The sequence below is a fragment of the Uloborus diversus genome, chromosome 7 (genome assembly GCF_026930045.1).
Source record: "Uloborus diversus isolate 005 chromosome 7, Udiv.v.3.1, whole genome shotgun sequence".
NCBI classification, from domain to species: domain Eukaryota; kingdom Metazoa; phylum Arthropoda; class Arachnida; order Araneae; family Uloboridae; genus Uloborus; species Uloborus diversus.
The window spans coordinates 6176526-6203357 of NC_072737.1; the positions used below are offsets into that span (position 1 = coordinate 6176526).

General features: G+C 33.1%; 1 protein-coding gene across 1 annotated transcript in view; it reads right to left on the reverse strand.

The window, feature by feature from the left end:
* Nucleotides 1-4394: 4394 nt before the first annotated feature.
* LOC129225575 (general vesicular transport factor p115-like) overlaps nt 4395-26832 on the reverse strand; it is a 64892-nt gene continuing 42454 nt past the window's right edge. Inside the window, exons 19-21 of the mRNA XM_054860024.1 lie at nt 25718-25903; nt 20364-20525; nt 4395-6078 (exon numbers count right to left, since the gene is read on the reverse strand). Coding sequence (XP_054715999.1) covers nt 5953-6078; nt 20364-20525; nt 25718-25903 — 474 coding nt within the window. The 3' untranslated portion in view covers nt 4395-5952. The remainder of the gene's footprint in view (nt 6079-20363; nt 20526-25717; nt 25904-26832) is intronic.

The following is a 26832-nucleotide window of genomic DNA, read 5'->3' on the forward strand; positions in this document are numbered from 1 at the left end:
TGAAAAACATGACGAAAAAGTGCTTTTTACCAAGGCCACAAATTATGGAGCATGTATTTTTTCTTACATGAAAATTCATGAATTTTCAGGTTATAAAAAAGAATTTTACAGGAAATTACCTCATTTTTTTACTATGTTCTACTTTCATTTTGATTTCATCTTCGTTTCCCCCAATTTATATTAATGCGTTTCCGAAGGTCGAGGAGTACAAGCGTAGTTTTCTCCTCACGATACTGCTCCTCTTGCGAAAACCGTGTTCAGGTTGCGTCCATATCCAACACACACGCATACATACACACACGAACGCCTACACGCACAGCACTGCATACACAACACTCACACACATGCATACATACACTCAAACAAACACACAAGCGCCTACACAAACACACACGCCTACCTACACAAACACACACGCGCATACATACACACACACGCTCGTGATTGCGAAAAACATAATTTGAATTCAAGATGCCAAAAATTCAAATTAATATCAATTTTTTTTCCTTTTGTTTATGTCGGAACTAGAGTCCCTAAAACAACGTTTTCATATAGGAACTCTAGTGGGAATAGGTTATTCGTGTGAACCATGTGTGAACCCTTACTTTCATCTCATGCACCCCCCTCCCCCATTTTTCTTTTGCTGACTTGCGGACGTTTATAAGAGAGAGGTTCAGGGGACAAGGGAACCTTCCTTTACTACACAAAAACGGTAGTTTCCGAGGAAAATAAACTGGATTGGTTGAAAGAATTTGGGACTACTCGAAGCAGGGGGCTAGATCTATACGTATACCCATATACGCGGAGAAAATTTTCTAAGAATGTTTATTAAACAGCCATTGAGAAAAAGAAAGAAAAAGACTGAATAAACATTTTCTGGCATATAAAGCTCTACAGTAGCTGCATTTCCGATTGCATGAAACTTTGCACAGCTTTTCCAAAAAAAAAAAAAAGAACTTTGGCTTCCGGAAATAAAACAGTATGTTATTGATAGTCATTTTTAGAGTACAAACAGCCAGTAACAAAAATATCAGAAGTGGAAACGAACTTTTTACAAAAATCGCGATCGTAAAAACTAATTTTTCAAAAAATAGCAATCACAAAAACAAACCCTTTACAAAAATCATGATTAAACAAACGAAACTTATCGCACATGATATGAATATGACATACACTCCTGTTTGTGAAAATTGCAACACCATGAAGGAAGCATCTCAGTTGAATGAAATTTAATACACAGTTGAGTGGTAATGATACAAATAAATGATATAACATTTTCAAACCAAACAAACAATAAAAAGAGATAGAACTTAGTATTTGTGTGGCCACCACGCGCCGCAATAAGAGCTGCTACACGACTCGGCATCGAGTGAAACAAAATTTGAATATCTGCCGCGGAAGAGTATTCCATATTGTTTGTATGCGCAACCAAAGTTCCTCTATCGAAGCAACAGGATGAGGATCATGAGCGAGACTCCGTCCAACGAAATCCCACAAATGTTCAATCGGTGACATATCCGGGGAATATGCAGGCCAGGGAAGAAGCTGTACCTGGTGCGAATCAAGGTAGGATTTGGTAGTCCTGGCGACATGTGGACGAACATTATCCTACTGGAATACAGCCTCTGGCAATCCTTGCAGGAAAGGAATAGCTTGGGGCTGTAAAACTTCGTTTATGTATCGGGTACTGTTCAAATTGCCCACAATTCGTAGCAATTGTGATCGTCCATAATATGCTATGGCACCCCAGACCATAACTCCGGGTGTTCGTCCACTGTGGCGTTCGATATAATGCACTCCGAATGTGCCGTTCACCGGCATAGCGCCTGACACGAATTCGGCCATCATGGTGCCACAAATTGAAGCGGGATTCGTCAAATACGCATGATTGTGCTGCTATTACGCTGCACACGAGCGGCTACTGCACGATGAGACAATCCAGCATTACGAAGGCCGACGATTCTGCCCCGTTCAAACTCCGAAATTTGCTCAAATTTCGCTTTCTTTCGTCGAAGAGGCATGGTAAAGATTCAGTTAACGTTTACACTAGCATATAACCACCGATAATCATACACGCCTCGCTACAGCCGTCTATTTATATTCGGTTCGATCCGCCGTTCAGAGCGCGCTGCTCAGTATACGCATGCGCTACCGGTCTGCAATTCTAATCATTTGCATATCATGCCTTACTTTACATTTCCTGCAATTTTCAGCTCACTCGCGTAAGTCCTTCGTGTGTTGCAATTCTCACAAACAGGAGTGTATTAGCGATCGGGAATATCTTTCTTACATTTCATTTTTCTTACTTTTTAAATCGCTTTTTTTTCTAAAAGAACAGCAAAAAACTACGGTATAACGTTCCCGTTTTTTACGTTATGTCCCAGTATTATTGGCTTTGTTATTTGCTTGCTGCAGTTGACTGAAATAAGAGTTTACACTATGATTAAGGCACCCTTCAGGTCCCCAACTATTTTTGTTTCACTAATGAATCAGGGGTGCCTGCTCCCCTAAACATCACGAAGCCCCTCCCAAAAAGGTAATAAAAACACCCCCTAAAAATTTCAATGGGGCAGTCTGCGTCATGGTCCCCCGACCCTCTCCCTAGGTGGGCACCCCTACATGAACAGCCCTTGTAAATTAAGGGCGAAGAGTTCATAAGATGATTTTAAGAATGCAAATAACATTTAGCAATTAAATGCTCCTTATGATTTTAACTTCTCTATTTTATTACCTTTTATCGGTAAACTGTGGTGATAGAACGTAAGTTTGAGAAAAAAGGGATTAAATACATGCGGGAAAACAGAAGTCTATTTGTCAGAAATTCACATTTGCCTTTGGAAATAGCTTATGCCAGATAACGAACAAAACATGCTCTAATGTAGGGAAGAGCAGTTGCTCTCTCTGGCCACGATTACATAGAAAATAATAATTTATTCATGAGTGGTACTTGTGTAATTAGTTATATTTTATCAAAATCTTTAGCCCCTATATTTGTCTTTGGAAATGTGGAACAATTTACTTGTTTCATAAGTCTTCCTATAATCCCTTTTGTTGTCGTTCTTATTGGGTTTTACAGCAATGTCCACTGATTGCTATGGACCAAGAAATATATTCCTTATGTAAAGTAGAAATAAGTATTTTAATAACATATAATCGATTACAGGGAGCGAGTTACTGAAATCTCCTTCGTGACAGACAGAACTGTATATATTCTTCAAAGACTTATAAGACTTATTTTTGAGGAATGAAGTAAATGTCATTCACAAGTATTACGCAAAACTTAATTATAAACTGGTTATAGTTTTAATTGTTAAGAGCAAGGATGAAGAAATGATTTGATGTGTCCTTGAGCTTCTGCAAGCCATGCATCTTTATAATTTCAATAATAAATGAATAGATTCAAATTTTAAGGTTCCTAGGTATGCCTAAGTGCATATCCTTTGTCCCTCGATATTTTTTTTGTCCTGTAGTTAATTAAATACTCATAATAATAATAATGATTGTTTTTTCCAACTTCAGTTTTCTCCCGTAATTATTGCTCAACAAAAGGATGATCATGAGATACTCACCAGCTAAAGACTGCAACATACCTAACTGAACATTATTTTTTCAGATTTTGCATACGTCAGACTTAGTAGTGGCTTTGAAAAAAAAAATCAGGACAAAATACTACAAATATATCAGGTCAAAAATCAGGACAGTTTTAATATTTTATAAAGCGTACAAACATCAGTACAATCCAGCACAGAATCAGTCCTGATATGTATATTACGTTACTGTGACAGTTTGATATCTGGTATATTTCGATATTAGCCGACCAAATATTCATGGTGAAAGTCAATATTCGCCAATTTCCCTCTTTCGAGGAAATATATACAAGTTTTAATTGCATCTCTTTTTAAACATACTTCAAATTAAATATTCAGTTACGACAAAAAATAATTATTTTTACCACTGTTCTTTGAACAGTAATACATTTTCAGTATTTGAACGTGAAGTCTTTTGCACCCACAGTCCATATACCTAAAATTTTTACTTTCCCATACTCTCAGGGATGCCCGAACTTAAATTTACGGGAGGTAGGGAATTTCTAAAATTGGCCGAATGAACTTTGAATTTCAGCGAATGATAATATACGACCATACACATACTCAGTTCCAGAGCCTCGATTTTTCCAAGCTGGGGTAAATCTTAAAACTGAAGTGAAAATATTTTTGATCTGAAAATTTTATTTTGAGAGAATTAGAAACATTATTTCTAAAACCAATATACTTCACACAATAAAGTGTAAGGAATTTTATAAAAAGTCTGAACAAGGTTCAAGTGCTTATGAAATGAAGGATTTAATTGGAGAGAAAGAATGAAACAGGACAATAGGAAGCAACATGCACCAATGAAAAAAAAATCATTTTTATTTCAACTGTACATTTATAAAATATACATTAAACAATCAACTTTCAAAAATTTCAATGACTCAGTACAGCAGACTATATAACGGTATGCAAATGCTACCTTTAATCTTGTGTAGAATGAGTTTCTGAAGCTGCACAGCTATGTTGGTGAGTTTTACAGCTATATTACTTCTTAGCAAAGTTAACTTTAAAATTGACTTCAAAGTAATAAAATGCATATTATAAGAGCTTAAAAAATGTTAAGTGAAAAAATATCAGAGAAACTCTATTTAAAATCAGAATACATTTCAACAATTTATACAAATATCACTTGGGAAGTTTAAATAGTTCCAATTTGGAGTACTATTTCAAAAACCAGTCAAGCGATAAGCTCTAAAAGTTTGAAAAAGCATTTTTACCCTTATTTTAAAAAAATAGATAAGGATTACAATATTTTAAACTGAAATGTATACATATTTACAGGTGTGCCCACCTAGGGGGTGGAGGAGGGGTTATAGCGCAGACTGCGTCATTGAAATTTTTAGGGGGGGGGGGGATTTTTAGGGTGTTATGAGGGTATTTTTCTTATTTGAGAAGGGGGGGGGGAACTCTTGCATTTTGGGGGTCTCTGCGATTTGAGGGGGAGGGGTGCACCCTTACTCTTACGGGGGTGGGCCCCTTCTGCACATTTAGATATATTTCTTTTGGCAAAAATTGTTACAATTGCAATTAGATAATTTAATGTGATGATATAAATGTTTTCTTAAAATTAGAAATTTTGTCGCTTGACGGGCTTTTGAAACAAACGGTTTAATTATCGTGTGAATAAATTCATTGCATCAACATATTATTGAGGTGAAATGTGAAAACTATGCATTTTATACCAATTCGTAAACAATGTTCAAAGAGGGAATTAAACAACATTTATATATAGACTAATGGTAAAATAAATAATATACAAATTCGTTACATAACAATGATTCTTAAATTACCTGTTGGTAAAAAACATATGACAATAAATACCTTTGAGTCACTTAACATACGTAAAAAAATTTTTAGGAGTGAAACAGATATTAAAAAGTCTTGAAAACTTAAATGATGTACTGCATGGAGAAAAATAAAAGAAATTTTCAAATATTGTTTTGGGGTTTAAGGATTAAAAATACCAACAAGATACATTTTCATTTTGCTTGAAACTAGAAAAGTTACAATGCAGTCTGTAAGTGTATATAAAAAGAAGAGAGCCTTTAGCTTTAAATATCTAAAGATATTAATTTTCTAATCTAAGCAAGTACCGAAATTAGTTACCAAAGAAAATTTTGCTGAGCACAGGTGGAAAGATACCAACCCTTAAAAAAGAAAAGAAAGAATGAAGCAGAATAAGTGATCATATACGAGCTAAGAAATATATAGCTTCTGTTTTTTTAAAAGACCCTTTTGACTGAGCAATAGTACTCTTTATAAAAAATCATGAATCTGAGACGATGGGAAAAGTTCAAGTAAAATTCTGCACACTTTATCTTGGTTCAGAAAACATGTCTCTTTCTTTATGCCAAACACTTTAATCAAACTTTTCAGAGTCAAAATCATTTTTAATACTGTTCAGTTCATCTTTTAAATCACTTAAGTTATCTTCAAATTCCTCAGAATCATCATCATCATTCATGGAGTCATCATCGTCTTCCACCTTAATGAAGAAAATCTCATCATAATAGCAATTATTATTCTTTAATAATATACATAATCTTCATATATGATGCATTATAAAATAAAGAATTGTAACTTACAAATAAGATAGGGAAGCTAATATGTAAAGAGCAAAGTTCCCATCAATTTTTCAGAGGGTATACTCCCAGTATTCCACTATGCACAATGCGATCATACGCGTTGCGTACACATATATGTGTATGCAATATATGTGCACACAATATACATGATATGTGTATACATATATGCGATCATGCGCGTTCAAAAGGCGTTGATTTATTGAGTGTTAAGAAATATAAAGAAATAAGGTTACTTGTCAGAAAATGTGGTTAGCGCAAATGTTTATTTTTCTTTTAGGAAAATTTAAAAATGCGGTAATAGAATCTGAATTGGAAATGAAAATTTTTGAAGCTTGAGGGTATAGGCTATAATTCTAAAAAATGTTTGAGAGCATAGTGTATGTGGAGGGAACATCAGTGTGTGTAAAAAACCAGAAAGTATTTTTTTTTTCTTGCAGTGGCTATTAAAAAAAAGAGGGGGGGGGTAAGGATATGCAAGCACAAAGTCCATAGGGGCCATTCCAAGGAAAATAGGACATTTTGTCCTGCACGTGACCACTCATATATTTTATTAAAACCAATCATTTAAAAGGGCAATGAACAAAGTTTTGTAGCTCAAATGTATGTCTAATTCCTAAAGCCAAAAAATTTTATTCATTACCCTTTAAAACTATTTTCATGAAATATATGAGCTGTCATGAGCGGAATGACATGGCAGCTTTTTCATGAAATGACCAAGAAGTAGGATTTTCAAATGTTTATTTAGCCAATTTTTAAAAGCGTTTGCTAGATTTCAAAAGTTTTGCCCAAAGATTAATCCTTATATATTATTTCTGTAGCCTGTTTTTGGTTTCTACGCGAGATTTCCCTCAATTCTTGATCGATTTCATTGATTTACGCCTTATTGTAAAGCTTATCGTGCAGGCTACTGACGAAAAATAGACCCACGGTCTAAAAATTGTTTTTTCGGGCAAAAAAACCTGTTTTAAAGAACCGGAATGAGGTTTTCGGTTAAATTCATAACTTTAACTTGTACTGTTACCGACAGAGCTTAATAGCTTGATCGGCAGAGCGTTCGACTGGTAACCAGGAGAATGCGTGTTCGGGCCCACGTCCGGACAATCTGCATCAAAAAAATTAGAAAAATATCGCGCATTACATGAATAACAAATATGAGGGAATACATGAAGTAGAAACGCTCCTAGCTGTTATGAAAACTTGATGCAACACGGAGCTAAATTGATATTCTATTGCAAGGGTTTTTTTTTTTTTTAAGCTTTGGCTCCGGGAAGAAAATTAAAGCATGATGTAAGCGAAAATAAAAGTAACAGGTTTAAGATTTCAGACTACATTGGAATTGTTTTTTGTTCAGTAAAATATAATAAATCGTATGTTGAAATATAGATTCTTCTAATGAGTTTTTCACTCTTTGTACAAATAAAAAAAAAATACTCCCTCAATTTAAAGGGTAATATATATATATATTTTTCTTCTTTTTTGCAAAAAAACAAATAGCGTATCACATTTTTCTACATTTGAAAAGCTATGCTTAAAAAAGAACTTAGTTCAATTTATTTTGTATTTTAACCGTGCTGATAAATGATGAACACGTGCTGCCATCTAAGTCATAACGGTTCAAACAGCCTGCGATAACAAATTGTAAAATTTTTTTAAAAATAAAAACATTTCTCGGCAAGAAAAAAAAATTAAAATTACCTTTGGGTTTTTTTTTCGGTAGAGCGTTCGGCTATAAACTGTCTGAACTTCGGGCCAGTTCGGACTGTCCGGCATAATAGCAAATTTACAGTAATGTTACGCATTACATGTAATCATAACATGCAACAGATAACACACTTAATAAAATAAATGCAGTGGGAATGCTATTTGGTGTTTTGACTCCTTTATGAAGGCTACAGTTATCATTCTGATAAGTTGACTGCTAATCGAAGGGTGTTCTTCCCTTTTTTTTAAGCTTTGACTCCATCCAGACCACTGAGCATAATGTAAGCATAAAAATAAGTATTAGATATACCTCAAGGGAATCCTTTTTGTGCAGAAAAACATTTTCCTTGTATGCTGAAATGTAGAATTTTCTAATAGCAGTGTTCAAACTTTTGTACAAATGAAAAAATACTACGCCAAATTAAAACTACGAGTTTCATAATCTTTAATTATTTATTCGAATACGATAGAAAACATTAAAATTATTATCAACTTCATTAGTAAGAAATCATTTTCTACTCCTCTGCTTGCGGCTGAAAAAAAAAAAAAGCATTTTGTCTGCGTTCGAAAAATTATGCTTAAAAAACGGACTCAGTTCAACTGGTTTTGGTTTTGAATTTTAAGTGTTCGATTAAAAGAAAAACAAGTGCGGGCATTTAAGCCGTATAGGTTAAAGAAGCCTGCTATGGGAAATTGTTGAATATTCAAAAATAAAAACACTTATTTTTTCAATTGAATTTATTACTTCTCTAGAATGTTTGTTTCAATCGCTACGTGAGATCTTCCTCATTCTTTAATCAAATTCCATGTTTTACGAATAATTTTAAATCGTATCATGCTGGCTAATGACAAAACATTAGACGCATGATCTTATTATGTTTTTTTCGGCGAAAAACTTTTTTACTGTGTTTTACTACGCATTCCTTCAATGAATAGCATTCGAAAAGGAAGGCACAGTTGCTAGGTTTGTTGGAGCGTCGTACTGTTAATCAGAATGGCGCCAGTTCGAATCTGTGCCACTAAATATCTCTTTAATGTTTCTTTTTTTCCGTCAGATGCTCACATGGGCGGACTGTATTTGCCACAACCTGTTTTTTCACATGCAAAATTACTGATTTTTCACGTGTCACTCAGCCACATTTTTAATGATATTAATATTTGCATTGAAAATACGTACAACCAAAAGGGGAGCGATGATCAAATTATCACAACGTTGTATTTAACGAGGTTTTGTTACTGATGTCTTCAAATTACATGCCTTCTCTTGTGCGCTTACTTTTTTCCGTTTACTTTTTTCGGTTTTTCTTCATAATATTCTTTCTTTGAAATTTTTAAAGAGCGAAATGCCTTATGAAACGATTCAAAGTACAGTGCGGAGTTCCACACGGGTCGACTAGTTCTAACAAATTTTTATGATAACTTTTTCCAATAATCATAATAAAACTTCAATCTGCTTTAACAAACTTTTTGATATAATTTTAAGGATCAAGAGTTTTTTCTTTCTGTGGAAATTTACGGCTTGCAAGTTCTTTAGCCAAGTCAGAGAATGTGCTGCTAAGTTTACAATTCTATTGTATTTGGAACGGTAGCTAATGTTATAGCCTGACTACACACTTTACCTGTCCACAGCAGAATAGTTCCGAATTTACACAGTTGGCTTTGAATGTTTGAATCACGCTGATATTATTAGTTTATGCAAGACAAATCTTTGATGCATAATAGTTTTTACTTTCTACAAAATGACAATGTGAACTATCAAGAAGGAAATTCAAGCCATTCATTCTCATACTTTGAACGGCAGTGAAGTTGAAACGCATTCACACTGAAGTTTATAAATCAATAAATCAATCCCCTAAGTTACTTGTGATACACTTGTGTTAGTTATCAGTTCAATAAATTAACTTAATTTGAATAGACTATTTGTTAAATGAGACTCAAAAGCAGAAGAGACACTACTTAGTGTTGATATAAAACTATAAAAGTGGGAAACTTAACCTGGTAGCATTGTGAAGGCTAGTCAATTCCTAATTGCAGCATCACAACACTTCCAGGTTAGATTTGCCCCAACTATTGTCGTGCAAAGCATAAAAGTCGTATCTGCACTTTTTATCCAGGGTTGCGACAGAAACTGGAAAAAAAAGTTCCCTGACTTTTCTCTGATTGCCTTGATTTACGTTACCAATGATAATGGTTTCCTTTCTTTGCCCTACCTGAAAAGCATTGCATCTTTACTAATAATAAAGCAGAAAGTCTCTCTGTCCGGAGGATGTCTGGATGTCTGGATGTCTGTAGGATGTCTGTGACGCGCATAGCGCTTAAACCGTTCGGCCGATTTTCATGAAATTTGGCACAAAGTTAGTTTGTAGCATGGGGGTGTGCACCTCGAAGCGATTTTTCGAAAATTCGATGTGGTTCTTTTTATATTCCAATTTTAAGAATAAAAGTATCATAAATTACGAAATTATCGTAACGTGGAACCGTAACATGGGAACAAGCCAATTGGCGAGATACGAAATGATCATAGCGTGGAACAGTAATGTCGGTACAAGCCAACTGGCGAGAAAATTCACCATACATTATTTGTAAATATACAGGCGAACCAAAAGACCTTTTGATTTTTCTATTACGGGCGAAGCCGTGCGGGTGCCACTAGTTACTAATAATAAAGCATAAAGTCTCTCTGTCCGGAGGATGTCTGGATATCTGGATGTCTGTGACGCGCATAGCGCCTAGACCGTTGGGCTGATTTTCATGAAATTTGGCACAAAGTTAGTTTGTAGCATGGGGGTGTGCACCTCGAAGCGATTTTTCGAAAATTCGATGTGGTCCTTTTTCTATTCCAATTTTCTTTATCTATATCTTTACTAATAATAAAACTGAAAGTCTCTCTGTCCGGAGGATGTCTGGATGTCTGTGACGTGCATTGCGCCAAGACCGTTCGGTCGATTTTCATGAAATTTGGCACAAAGTTAGTTTATAGCATGGGGGTGTGCACCTCGAAGCGATTTTTCGAAAATTCGATGTGGTTCTTTTTCTATTCCAATTTTAAGAACAAAATTATCATAAGATGGACGAGTAAATTACAAAATTATCATAAATTGGAACCATAACATGGGCACAAGCCAATTGGCGAGATACGAAATTATTATAACGTGGAACCGTAACATGGGTACAAGCCAATGGGCGAGAAAATTCACCATACATTATTTGTTAATATACAGGCGAACCAAAAGACCTTTTAATTTTTCTATTACGAGCAAAGCCGTGCGGGTACCACTAGTACAGTGGTGGACAAAATTATAGACTCAATTTTTTTTTTATTTTGCTTCAATTACAACATGACTCAGTTTAAATTATTTTCATTGAAGTAAAGAGGAATAGTTGAAGAAATAGTTCTAAAATTAGTACATCTTATCAGTTAAAATATAAAAAATCATAAAATTAGAAAATTTGCAAATTTAATATTTTATCATTACGTGAAACCTGGACAAAAGTATAAACTCAAAGGTAAAAAATCCAGGATTACGAGAAAATTTCGTTCCAAAATGTTAATTTAACGCCATAAAATGAATAAATGTTGCCTTTAGTGATTGCTAAAAGTTTTGTTTTTGGAAATTTATGAGAAACATAGCATTGCACCTCTGGACAAAATTATAAACTCATTTTTTTTTCTTTTTTTTTCAATCATAATTTAACTGAATTAAAAAATTTTTGTTCCAGTAAAGATAAATAACTCTCTCAGCATGGTAAAACAGGATTGGCATTTCTTAGTGGAAGATAGAACGCTGAAGATTACCAATTAATACTGGAAGATCGTCTCTTACCTTTTGCTCATCTGATTCCTGGAGGTAACTGGCTATTTTAGCAAGATAACGCGAGTGTACACACAGCGAAAAGTACAAAAGAATGGTTCAAGCGCTGGGGTATCAAAGTTATCAAATGGCCAGCTCGTAGTCCGGATCTTAATCCGATTGAAAATCTTTGGGGGACTACGGTTCGCAAAGTTTATCATGATCGGCACTAGTACCAAACCACAGAGAAATAAAAAAGGCAATACTTTCAGCATGGAACCATATGCCACTGCAGCTGTTGGAAACTCTTGTGAAATCTACATGCCCAGTTGCATATTCGAGGTAGTTCAGAAAACTGGGGGCCCAACTCATTTTTAAAAGTTTGTAGTTTACACTAATGGCTAGATTTAATGCAGTGTTAATTTTTAAAACATTTCAAATATTGATTTTTTTTTCAATTTATCTATGTTGATAGCAAAATTACATTTTCCTAAATCTATGCTTTTGTTTTACTGAAGTAATTGCAAATATAACTTAATTAAACTCAAATAAAAAATAATTAATAAAATTTTGTCAGCTTATAATTGTGTTTATTCCGTATTGTAAGTTTGTAATTCAGCATTGGTTCATTTTTGGTTATTAAATGATTAGGTATTTGAATAAAATTCTACCAAACTTCAGAGTTTCTTACTTTTGAGTTGATACTTTTGTCCAGGTTTTATATATTATAAAGATATTAAAGTTGAGATTTTTTTTAATTAAATTATTTATTTTATAAAGTTTATGAGTTATACTGAATTTAGGACTATTCAGTCAGTTATTTATCTTAACTGGAACAAAAAGTTTTTAACTGAGTTAAATTATGATTGAAAAAATGAAAAAAAAAAATGAGTTTATAATTTTGTCCAGCGGTGCACTTATATGTTTCTCATTAATTTCCAAAAACAAAACTTTTAGCAATCACTGATGGCAACATTTATTCATTCTATGGCGTTAAATTAACATTTTGGAACGAAACTTTCTCGTAATCCTGGATTTTTTACCTCTGAGTTTATACTTTTGTCCAGGTTTCACGTAATGATAAAATATTAAATTTGCAAATTTTCTAATAATATGAATTTTTTAATTTAATTGATGAGATGTACTAATTTTAGAACTATTTCTTCAACTATTCATCTTTACTTCAATAAAAATAATTTAAACTGACTCATGTTGTAATTGAAGCAAAATAAAAAAAAAATTGAGTCTATAATTTTGTCCACCAGTGTATTAAATAAAATGCAGTGTTTAAAATGGTTTAAGCTGTTAATTATAAATATATTTTAAAAAGATGCTCCTTTTTATTGGTAAAAATTGTATATTAAATTATCGACAGAGAAATATTGTAGGAAATCTAAAACAAATACTTTACTTCCAGGAACCAGTTAACATAAGAATTCGAAGAAATTATTGAAAGCACTCTTAAAGACATATCTAATCGTGATAAAACTAAAAAAATTAAATGGAAATAATCTTGAACTGAATTTTCAAGCAGTATAATTGTTGCTGCAAGAATAACAAACAAGTGATAGTTAAAGTATGGACGTAATGTAGTTTTACTTACGTTACTGCCGTTTTCAGGCAATGGCGGATACCCCCGGTGCACAGTGGGGCGAAAACGCCAAAAAGCGCTTAAAAGTGTTTTTAAACCTCTCTCGCTTATTTGTTTACTCAGGCATGTTATAATGGATTTTTCTCGATTTGTTTGGGCTCAAAGTCCAAAGTTCGCAGGTTTACGCAGCTAATTCCTTTTCAGGGTATTTCTACAGACCATTGGTGACTAATTAATATTAATTTCTAAGAGGACATAAGAGGACATTTTTTTGTAGAGCGTTTAAAAAAAAAAAAAAAACTTTGAAATCCCAAGTTTTCGGTTTTGATCAAAACCAATTATCTGTTTGAATGTTCGATTATTCTTTCTTTTGTTCTTTTACTATCGTCGGACACGAGAGAAATTAAATATACCCGCCATTAATAAGAAAAAAATATATAGATTGCTTCAAAGCAATTTGTTTAAATCCCCTTCATTCATGGTTCTTCACCTTCTAAAGGCTATCTTTAGCTTTGTAGTGGACGAAGCATAGACTAATAATAAGAGTAGACCGAGCTTTCTCATTCTTGCTGATGAAGAAAATTGGTTCATAAGATGTATCATGTGACTAGTGGAAGGGCTTGGCGAAGACTTTGGCAGCTCATGGTTGCTAGATGGCAGCATTATCTATAGTTGGGCACCTCGACATGTATTTTACAGCACAATGTGTTTTCATTAAAAAAAACTTCCAGGTGCAGAGATTGAACTGTTTTTCTTTTAGTTATGCATTATTTTGACATTAGTAATAGTTTTTGATCAGGTTTCGGTAACTTTTATTTCATTTGAAGCTGTCAGCGTTGGCGTGAACGAAATGGCGTAAACGTTTTGCGTTAACGCAAAAATGTACTAATCGGTATCTTAAATTGAAACTGTAGGTAAAAATCTTACTGTTTGCTGATTCTTCTTGGTCGCTTGCATCTTTTATTGCTTAGAGAGTTATTGAAATTGACTAAAGAAAATGCACAATACTATCTAAACGAAAAACTCACTATGTTAACAAAATATTTACAACTTAGAATAACAAATTTACAAATCGGACTCCATAAAAGATCATTCTTCCGTGTTCCATCAATTCTATTTATTTTATTTCGTGCTGGCGTTGATCGTCTGCTACGATTAACGCCCGCTGTTGCTAGGATATCCACCAGTCACATGGTTTGGTTTATGAGCAGCAAAAGGGTTGCCATAGCTCGGTCTACTCTTATTATTAGTCTATGGGACGAAGGGCTCTAAAATTCTAGTTCTGATTGCCTAAGATATAGGCCTGTGCAAATATATTAATTCGCAATTGGTTGAATATAGAAAAAAAATTACCCTTTTAAGCGGTTTTTGTCGTTTTCGCCCCACTGTGCGGTGGGCCGGTCATGTTTCGGGCCGACCTGCCCTGTCTACAAACAATAAAATGTAAATACCCCTACGTAAATTCTCTAACTTCAATCCCTCTTTACGCATGAGCTCAAGGCCGTCGCTAAGGGGGCCGGGGGGGTGTTACACCAGCCCAGTTTTTCGGAAAAGGGGCCGCCAATTTCATTTTAGTAATGCAATAAAAAACAGAAAAACAAGGGCAGTATTTAAAAGTTAAAATACTTTTGTCCATTTTCAAGTTTCATGTATGAATGGCAATTCACAATTGTTATGAATTGTTGTTCATAATAACAATTGCAATGAAAGTGACGAAAAGTATTTTTTCAATAAAGATTTAACAGGCAGCATCCGAAATTCTGTATTATACAGATTATTTAAGTAAAGACCCCTAAATGTGCGTTTCTAACTTTTTTTTTTTTTGCAAAAAATAAAATATTTAATTTTTCTCCCTCAATATCCATCGATGGGATCAAACAAATGGTTGAAGACCCTTCAATTTAAAAATGATTATATAAAAAACTATGATTCTCAGAGGCAGCTGACCTTTTCTACCATTTACCTCTCCTATTTTTTTAAAAATATCATCCTGCAAATCAGAGTTATGTATATAGAAAAATACACAGGCCCCAGAAATATGGTTTAAATAGGAGAAAAATTAAAATTTAGCGAGAAAGATTAAAAATATTAAAGTTAATAGTCACACCAATAAAGTTATAAGTGTTTGAAAGTAAAAATCATGTATGAATTGAAAATTGAAACAAAACTTTATCAAGAAGTGAAGAAGGAATGATATTTAAAATAAAATAGAGTGAAAAAAAAAAAAGACCAAAGATCATTAAGGTTATTTAAGGGTCACCAAAGCACGAGATCAGTTCAAGAAAAGTTTTTTTTCTTATCCCGGGCCCCATATAGCTTGCATTTCACAAGCAAATAAAAATACTCTGCTGAAAATTGAAAATTTTATTATGGAAAATCTAAATGTAAATGGTTTTGAAGGGTGTTTCATATTTTTTATCAATACAATAAATAAAAGATTGGGACGTAGCCAAAAGGGGGGAAGAGAGGGATCCAAAAGCTTATATCTTCCTTTTTAGTCACCGAAACTTAACTAAAGTGCGTTTTTGAAACTTAGCTTTTTAAAGAATTTCTGGGAAAAACTCATGAACCCCATTCCTTAGTTTAACATCATTAAAGACAGGCTACAACAGCGTATTTGGGATTTCAGCTTCGAAAAACTTCGAGGAGAGTATTTCCGCCGCAGTCGACCTAGAAACGTCCCCACCCCATCACTAAAGAGCGTCATAAATCAGTGTCGAAAAAATTTCGGAGGTCTCTTAAGCATGTCCTTCTCATAATATCATCGAAGATCGTCTAAAATTACCTTTCTCCGGCTTCAATCTCAAAAAAAAAAAAAAAAAAAAAGAAAAAGAAAAGAGGAAAACCCCCAAACCCCCATCTTTTTCATAACATCATGACAGGAGATTTTTTGACCTATTCCCAAAAATTAAATTAAAACCTCAAATTTAAATCTAAACACCACACCAAACAATTTTTGTAACTGGCCATTGTCCTTTCCCTATCGATCTACTTCGTTTCTCACCTTCAGATTCTGTATCATATAAAAGTCCATGTCATGGTGTCATGGACTCACAGGTACACCAGACCTTTATATCTTTTACTATCCACTAACCTCATCTTTCCGCATTAAATATTACCTCTCTAATTTCTCTTTCTGAAGTTTCGATGGTTTATCGGGTGAAAGCCCTCGATCCTCTCTTCTTAGTAACACTAAGAAATATCGTTTATAACTCCGTTTTCGAATATAAAGCATCGAAAAATTTCAAAGAAAGTCCCCCGCTCCCTCCCCCTTTGTCATGATAAGTAAAGCAAGTCAGAAATCTGGTTTTAAATGCTTGAATTTCGAAAAAATTCCAAGGAGATCCTCGCCATAATTCCTCCTCCTAAAATCATCGAAGGTCGGTAAAAGTTTCGGTTTTGGAACTTAACTTTTGAATAACTGTCTATGTCCTACTTTTTATTTTAAAAAAAATATAAAAAAGCTTACAATTACCTTTCTAAGATTTCAATTTCAAAAAAAAAAAAAAATGCTGAGGACCACCCTCAAGCCTCTGCTCTCCCTAACATCACCAGAGATCATCTAAAATTGCGTTTTTAGGACTACAATTTGAAAAAATTTTCGGGAGACCCCAGGACCTTGTATTTTTGGCTCAATGTTAAACTCACAATTAGGTTTCTAATGCTATTATTTAATAACCCCCATATCCAAGAAAATCAATCTACTCCCTATCTCTCTCTGTATTGATACATGTGTTTGAAAAAATTAAGGGATCGCACACAGATTACGGAAATAATCAATACAGCACCGCACTTAAAAATACTTAAAAATACTTAACAGGCACTTAAAAATACTTAAATAGATTATTACAATCACTTTTTTTGTTTTTTACAAACAAAGGGTTAGCTTATCTTGTATCAGTTGTGCACCATTAAAACACAGAACCATCTGTTAAATTTTGTTTTAAAGAAAGTTTAATTTTTTTTTGGAATAGTTTCCTCATATTTTAATGATATTGTTTCCCAATCATTGACCCCCGAAGCTATGGGGCCGCGATATCCCTTTATGCCAGGGCCGATTTCTATAACCAATCCGCCACTGTTTTCAGGTAAACGGCAGTATCTGCAGAAATTAGTTTTCGAGATATTTAAAGAAATATGTGGTGGATTCTATACTAACAATAGAAAAATGTTGGAATTAGACTTTTTTCACGCCTCTTTTTCAGTGGAAACCAAGCAAGTATGTACAATAAAGATAACGTACAATAGATGACAAAAATGTAAAGAAAAAAAAAAGAAAAATGTGCAGTTACTGCTTTTTACCTGCACACGGCAGAATAGACATATTTATGTAAAACAAATTGAAATCTTTTAACAACCAGTCATATTCAGCTATTCTCTAATCATGAACTTAAGTTTTGATGAATGAATGCAGCATTTTAACTATTAAAAAATAATTAAAATACTTAAGTTGGGGAGGAAAAAGAGAGGAGGTCCGATAGCCTCTCCCGATAATCCCCCCCTTCCAAGTTTAATTACCAAAACATAATCGTAAGTTATAGTACTTGATTAAGCATTGAGAGGGGCTCCGTGGCTCGCCCCCGGGAAATTTTCAAGATTGTTTTTCGAAAAACACGTTTGTTAGACAATTTGTGGTGATGTTAAGGGAGACTCGGGGGTCTTCCCCCGAAAAGTTTTAAAACTCCAAACTCCAAGCTCGCAATTGTGAATTATTTCTGCTTGTGACAGGTAAAGGGGGGTCCGGGGAAAATTTTGAAAATTGTAGTTCGAAAAATGCAGTTTTAGATGATCTATGGTAATATTAAGGAGAAAAGAGAGGCGGGGGCCTTCCCCCCAAAACTTTTTGAAATTAAAGCCTTAAAAATGCGGTTGTTAAAATTGAGTGCAACGCCAGTATCTTGAAATTAAAGCTCCGAAAATGTAATTCAAGTGAACCTTTAATGAAGGGGGGGGGGTGTTTTGAAGGGGCTTGCGAACAGAAATGTTTCGTAATTGAAGCACTAAAAGTGAGATTTAAGACGTTTTACGATGATGTTGGCGAGAGAGAGGGAGGGGGCATTCTCTCGAAAAAATTTCGATTTGTAGAAAACGCAGTTTTAGAAGATTTTTGGTAATGTTAATGGGTGGAGTGATTTGGAGTCCTTCCCTGGTAAATTTTCAAAACTGAAATTGAATTGACGCAATCGTAGGTGATTTTCAATACTGTTAGAGGGGTAGAGGTTTTGGGAGATCTCTCGCAAAAAAAAAATTCTGAATTGAAGCCTTAATAATGAAATTTTTGAGGATCTTCGGTAATATTAGGAGGAGTACAGGTTCAAGAGACATCAGGGAGTTTTTTAAAATCAAAGTCTAAAAACGAAGTTTATTCGACCGTGAATGATGATGAATGATTAATTGAGAAGGCGTTTCTCGGGGGTTTACGTTGGGAGCACTCTCATGGTTTTTCGAAAGTGCAGTCCTAAATACTTATGTGTAGGTCATCTTTAATGACGTATAGGCAAGAAATGGGGTTTGAGAACGTTTTCTCGGAATTTTTTCAAATCCGAAGTTTTAAAAACTCACTTCCAGGCCAGCTTTGGGGACGTAAAATAAAGGATTTGGAGTTCTCCACTCAACCCTCAGTTAGGCTACGTCCCTATCTTCCTTTTAAATTTTAATTATTGATAAACATGATCTGGTAATACTTTCATTCTTCCAATTTTCCTTCGCCAAACACGATTATTTGCTTGGATTTCCCATAGTAAAATTCTCAATATCCAGCCTAATATTTTTGTTTTCTTGAAATACAAGCGTCTGTGACCCCAGAACTTTTAACATTTTGAACGGATGTAGTAATTTCTGTGATACCTTAGGTCTTATTTCCACTTCATGTGTCTCATGCATCTCTTGATTAAGCTTTGATTTACTTACGAATGTTACGTCCAAACATTTAGAACTTCTGGTGTAAGTATTCAGCACAATACTTTAAATCTCTCTTAGCATTAAACTGTTTTTTCCCCCCCCTCTCTCTGTTTAAAATTTATTTCGGCGACCCAAGCATTTTTCTCCACTTCGAAACGATTTTCAAGACAATATTTTTCATAAAAAAAATTACGTATGGGAATGTTTCGGCGGCCCCTATGAAGCCATCCTATTTATTTATCTATTTAAAAAAAAAAAAAAACTAAAGAACCATGAAGCATGGTTTTGTATAACCAGGGCGACCGAGAGACAAGGCGTGCAAGTTTTGTCGCCGGTCCTCCCTTCCATTATTCAAATTTTACTCTATGCCCAATACTTTAATTCGAGCCGAGCCCATAGTTTCCGACCTGACAGACATACCCACTGTGCGGCCTACTGAATAGTGCACTGAATTTTTTTTTTTTTTTTTTTTGCATTAAAAAATGTTTGAAGCGCACATTTCTGCGGCGCTTACTTCGATTATCCTAATAAAAGAGAATCATGGATGTTCCTAAATTGTATTTTAAGCTTACATTTTCCATTCAAATTTTACAGAAGAAATACTTTTTGTCACTATTATTTCAATTTTTCATTTAAATTTACTGTTTTATTTTTTAAAAACAACGAAGAGTTTCCCTTTTTCTTCGTTTGCTGCATAGCTAAAAGGAAATTGGCGGCCCCACTTCTGAAAAACTGGAGGGGTGTAGCACCCCCCCCCCCCACCCCCACCCCTTGGCGTCGGCCCTGAGTTCAGTGGTAGTTCTAATTATTAGGACTCTAAAAAACTTAACATCTTTATTGAAGACTATCTATGTACATATTTACACTGGTGATTAAACCAAAACATTTATTCTGGACATAGCAAATTACTCGCTTTACACAGAGCTTGCGCTCCTGATCGAACTCTATTCATCTCTAAATCTTTCTAAGTGTTGCCACTAAATTCTTTACCATGATATACTCACGTAATTTGATCAGCGTTTGCAGCGCTCTCTATGTTGGAATAATAAGCGGGAAGGAGCATAGAGCTTAGGTTTCTCTACATTACTCTTTTGTTGTTTTGGGGCCAATCAACACTTTTTTGGGTCACGAAACAAACAATGTATGATTCTGTAATTAACGCTAAAAAAAATCAATAATGAGATAAAAGTAATTTACAAACCTGCTGGCCTAGATCTCGTAACCGTTTCTTATACTCTGAAATTTTATCGCTTTGTTCCGTTAATAATATGAGCATGTCTTCTTGCTCCTTTCGTATCCTATTTAACTCTTCTTCAGTGCCATTTTTTTCTTCAACGAGTTTCTTATTAGTTTTTTGTAACTCCTAAAAAAAAAGAGTTCAAGTAAAAAAATTTTGTTTTAACAAATTTCCTTCCAACAAAAAATGTTAAAATAAATAAATTTTTCAAGAATGTTTCAGTATTTTGACTAGTTTGACACATTTTACAAAATTGAAATCTTAAGACTTTCAATAATTCACAAACACATCAATGTCATGGGCGCCCATATTGGGGGGGGGTGGGGGGTGGGGGGGAGGACTCAACCCCCGTAGAAATGAGAACTTCCTTGATTTTAGTACTTTTTTTCTTTGCAAAAATATAAAAACATTTCTTTTCTAGCCATTAATGAATAAGTTATTAAAAATGCCAAATTTTAATAACTCTAACTTGTACTGAAATCGGTTCCCATGGAGAAAATATCTGAGCCCCCCCCCCCCCTTAAAATTTTGATTATGGGCGCCTATGTCAATGGTAAATGATGAACAATCAAAAACATAATTTACACAACAAAAAAAGAACTCTGATTACAATTTGAAACAATTCTAGAGGATTAAAAAACTTTGAATGCATTTTCAAATCTCGTCTTGTAATTACCTAAATTATAAATCATTAAAAAAAAAAAAAAGAAAATTATGGATTCCTTAAATTATTTGAATAAGAGCAGGGATTGGATTAATCAAGATTTTTTGACAGGTTAGTTAACAGGTAAGTGAACAGAATGGACTGCAAGTGAGCACCAGCTTACTCTGGGCTATTGTGAACTTTTCTGTTTTGCACTGATGATGAGGCTGGCTTTGTTAGCCTTGAAGCTACCATTTGTAAATTTCATGGTTGGTTGGTTTATTTAGTTTTAATGGCGCAAGAGCCCTGGATGGCATCAAACGATTCTTGATTTTACATTTTATATATAAATGGGCCATTCTACAAAAAACGTGCTTTTTTAGGTTCAGGGTGGTTAGTTTCAAAAATATTTATTTTTAAGCACTTTTTTTTAAATGAGATTTAGAAAAGTATAACAAATTTTGATGAATGATCAATACAAATTAATGATGTTATAAACATTTTTAAATATTTTTTTCAAAGAATGGAGGGATACTTGTATGCATCCGTTACTCAATACAAAAAATATAACAGATTTAATTGTGAAATTTAAATCATTTGATGTTTTTTTAATAGGTTAAATTAATTATGTTGTAAAATAAAAAAAAAATATAGCATTCATAATCTTTTGAATCACTGTCACAGTATTTCTCGTCTCCTCCGTTCAGGATTTAATTAAGTAATAGAATTTCCTACAGACGGCAGTACTGGCAGCTCATTACAGAGGTTTAGAATCACAAGTTAGCCCTTTTCAACTCTGGGTCTTTATAGTGAAGCTAAACAGCTTAGGGTGAAAGAATTTCAGCATTATTCTCTTTGAAGTCAAATAGGTCCTTAACTTTGTGTACCCTCCGTTCTTGAGTTAAAAAGGAAAGCATTGTTTGTGAACAAAAAAATTTTTTATACTTAAAATTGAATCACTTTTTTTAAAAGTAAATTCTAAATAACATGTTGCGTTAACCCTGAATCAACACAATGATCATAGCAAAACATAAGTATTTGTATCCTCCGTTTATGTATCCTTCATTACAATATAGATGTAATGGAGGATATACAATCGGAAATGGAGCATACAACTTTCTTTAAAAATCCATTTTAAGAAAGATGTGTACATTTTAATCAGTTCAAATCCTGTTCCTCATACAAGATGCAATGTTTATTTAAATGAAAAGTTTAAAAATAACATTTAAAATATATATTTACTCTATCCGTTACCCTCCGTTCACATCCAAAATTTTAACTACAAAAGTTACAAAATGACCAATAAAGAATGTGGCTAACTATGTGAGAGTAAAAAGGTGCCTAAAAAGAACAATACAAAGTAACTTTTTAAAAAATTGAAGATTTTTTTTTTCTTTCATGAATTCCAACTTTAAAAGCCTAGGTTTTTTGTATAATGACCCAAATATAAAGTGTGTAAATTTCATGTCTTTTACATTTTGACATTCCCCCCCCCCTCATAATAAAGTGATTCCTTTGCTTTAATGAAGAAAGAGAACCATAGAATAGCTTCCAACATTGAAAGCTGAAAATTAGGGGCACTTATGCATAAAATTAAGGAAACTCTATGAATGAATCAAACTACAAAAATTTAAGTGTAAAAGAGACTTTTAAGACATAAGTAGGGATTTTTTAAATAAGAAATAAAATTCTGGGTTCAGAAATAAGGCAGGACCAGAAAATTGGAAATTAGGATTATACAGTTTTAAAGTTAAACCCCCTACAACGTTTAGGTTTTTGGGGAAAAAAAAAAAAGAATGTAAAATAGGCATTAGTTTATTTTCTCTTATAAGCAATGATAACGTTCCTTGCAGCAGATAAAAATTTAGAAAGTTTGTGGAAAAATCCGTAAAATTTTACCGCATTTTTGAGAAATAAAAATTTTTAAAAGAAGGAAAATGAAATTAACATGTTTCAAAAATGATCACACATATAGTTTTTATACTTGTGTACAAAAAGGCTTGGTTTTTTCAATCATAATCAGTTTACTGTACGGATTTCCTCCAAAATTCTAGTAACGGAAAAATCCCTTTTTAGGGAATTTTGTTTTTGGATAAAAGTTTAGGAGACATTTACTTCACGAGGGAGTTTGGGAGAAGCGATTAAAATTTGGGAGTTTCTCAAACAAAAAGGCAACTTTGCCGTAGGCATCTTTTCACGCTAAACTTTGGAGATAAACATTTTCTAATTCAAAAATGCATTAATGATGATGTACAGATTCCTAGATAATAAAAACTACATGGCTTTTGAAATACAGTAGTACCTCTTTTAAGGGGTCTAAGGACTTGTAACCTTTAAAATTTTCGACTTTCTGGAAAAAATATATGTTATGCATCAACTAATTCTGAACAATTTGATACCTTACTTATTACCATACGTAAAAAACTTTTCAAGTTATCATACAAATGCGCAACCTTTCCCCATAGAGATTTATGTTAACAGCAGCTGTTTAAGCCTCTTTTTCTCAGGTGCCAGTTTCTTGTTTTGCGTGCATGATGTCTCAGAAAGTTTCTTTTATATTTCTGTAAAACTTTTAATGCATCTTTGTCTCGTTTATTTTTATGATCTGAACCTAAATTTATTAATTTTTTAAAAGTTATTTATTTTTTTGAAATTTTATAAGTTAATATCAAAATTTTCCAAAATTTTGGGCGAAAAAAATTGTTTTTTTAAATATTAGCTTTCATTTTTAGTTAAAATTTAAATTCAGACCATCACAATAAACCAGAAAAACATGCACAAAAAGTTTTACGGAAATATATACGAAACTTTCTGAAATATCATGCACGCAAAACAAGAAACCGGCACCTGAGAAAAAGAGGCTTAAACAGCTGCTGTTAACATAAATCTCTATGGGAAAAGTTTACTCATTTTTGCGATAACTTGAAAAGTTCTTTGCATATGGTAATAAATAAGGTATCAAATTGTTTAGAATTAAATTATGCATAACATATATTTTTTCCAGAAGCTCAAAAATTTTGAAGGTTAAAGGTCCTTAGATCCCTTAAGGGACATTTCCTTAAAAGGGACATTTTCTGGTCTCCCAGTCTCTTTTAATGGGGACCTCCATGAATTTTCCTCTTATTAACAGATTTTCACCGAAAAAGATTACAATAATTAAGTTATAAAAGGAAAAAAAAATACTGAATTTACTGTTGAAAGTTTAACATTTTAGTTGAAATTAATCTGATTTTAGCTGAAATTTACATGCCCCTCTTGGCATTTTATTCTTGTAGGTTCAGTGCCAATAAATAGTGGATAGCCCTTGACACGTTTTGAAAAAACAAAAACTTAAAATGTAAACACTAATTGTAGTTTACTTTGTATTGCATTACAAATTACAGACCATCAAACAAACCCTTAACAAATCACTTCAAAATAATTTTGGTAAGTTACAAAATTGTTTATTTACCTCAATCAGAATATCAAGAAAAAAAAAATTAAAATAAAAAGAACTTGCTGCCTTGTCTGCTCTGCTACCTAATTACAGCAATGCCAAAATTAGTTGCTTAAATTTTTAATATTTAAGGCTGTATAAGGCTATATTAAGTACGCTCAATAATTAATGTATGCTTAGCAGAAGCATGCTGTTGATGCTTCACTCAATAAAACAGATATAAAAATTTAACAGTTGATCTTTTTTTTAAGACCTTGACCAATCAAATATACATTTGACTTTAACTTTTCTCTAATTTCGTTCAAAATCCTTTTAAGTAACTTAAGTCCCTTTGCACTCACTGGATCAAATAAAAAAAGCGACAAGTGTGCTACAGTAGAAGACCGTTATAACGCACACCTTGGGACCAGAGCTTTTGCGTTATACAGGTTTTTGCGTTATACAGATCATTTCACAAATTTTGAAACTATTATTCAAAATATATCTATATATTAGCACCTCAGCATCAGTTTTATCTGCAATGAGTATTAAATCACTAATATTACAATTAGTCATTCACAAATAAATATGTTTCACAATCAAAAGAAAGTGCATTATCCTGCACTTCTGCTAGCTTCATGGTTTGCATAACAGCTGCATTTTCAAGAGCCATCTGGTATTTTCTATTTACTATGAGTACTCATTTTCAATTTAAAAGCTTTGAATTAAGATGGAAAGATGAAAAACTGTCTCCGAATTTAATTTTCCTAATAATTTTTATGTTTGCAAAGCAAAACAGAGGGATTTCTTAAGACTTCAAAACCTATTGTTTACTTCTGAAAAGTTGTGCGGTTTATAGAGAATTGCGTTACATAGGTCGGCATTATAATGGTCTTCTACTGTATATTGCAAAGTTCAGGAACAGAAAATAAATTACATTATTAATGGTAATAATGTTTTTACATTACTTAATTGCAAAAATAATCTACTTCCCCTTTTGCTCTCCCCCATGTCTAAGGGGAAAATCCATTACACCATTGAAAGTTCAAAAACTAAAACAGACAATCTTAGCAGAATTTTTTACACAGATAATTTTGGGTCTATCGTTCAAAATTCCAATAATTGGGACAGTTATTTTTTTAGAGCACTGAAAGCAAAAAAAAAAAACTCAGAAGAGTATGGAGTTTTTCAGAAAATAATACATGTCCCAACATAGAAACGGTGACTTTAAAGATTGAAATAATAAAAAAGCTAATGTACCAGTATTTCTTCTTGTGCTGCGAGTAATCTACCATTTTCTTGAACGTTGTCTGTTTGTTGACTTCGCAATTGTTCAACTTCTTGTTGAGCTGCATGAAGCTCTGTTTCTAACCGATTAACAGTCTCTTGATTCTCAGCTTTTTGTGTTTGAGTTTCAACCGTTGAAAAAGAGCTGTCAGAAGGTTGCTGCATGAGAAAAAATTAAATGAATAAATAAAAAAAACATTGAAACATATTCTATTTTTAGCAGTATTTTGTAAATGAAATTGCATGTGATAAATCATAATTGGGAGTCTTTGAAGGTCTTTTTTGCTGATTGATCTTTTTAAATTTGTATCCAGTGATAATTTTGTTCTTTATAAACTTGGGGGAATTATAATGTAAAGCGTATCAAACTGGCAAAAAAAAAAAAAAAAAAAACACACATCCAACTACTTAAATTACTGTTGCCATTTTTGCTCCTCACACTTGTTTTGCATTTTAATAGAACTTTTTATTTATTTGTTGAATTATCAAATATTTTAAGTGGGCAATTTAATCATTTGGTAGGATTTTTTTTTTCATTTTAATTAACATTTTGTCTTGTTTAATGCATTACATTATGTAAAAATTAAACAAAAAATTTTAAATTTGGCATTACTGATTTTGCAAACAGTAGGTAAGCCGCGCCAAGCATTCCATGTTATGATAATTCTCCTAATAAACTTTTAATTTACATAAAATGCGACATTTTGCAAAAAAAAAAAAAAAAAAAAAAAAAATGCTATTACAGGAATATAGCAAGCAGTGCACATCATTAAAACATGATTACTGATAATATTTCTGCTTGGATGACACTTATAAAAACTAGGTCTGCTATGCATTGAATTAATAGCAAAATTAAAGCAAGGCAGACTTAATACATTTGTCTTGTTCGTTCACATATTTATTCCCAAATATATTTACATAACACTTTACTTAAAAGAGACTTTAACATTAGTTTCAAAAACATTCTAAGTTATGAGGATTTGCAAAGTAAATTTCACATTTCCTTTTGTCTTTTATTTGAAAGCTTTCTAATTCAATATTTTTTTAGTAAATATTTGCTTCCATATGCTAGATCATTTAGGCTCTTT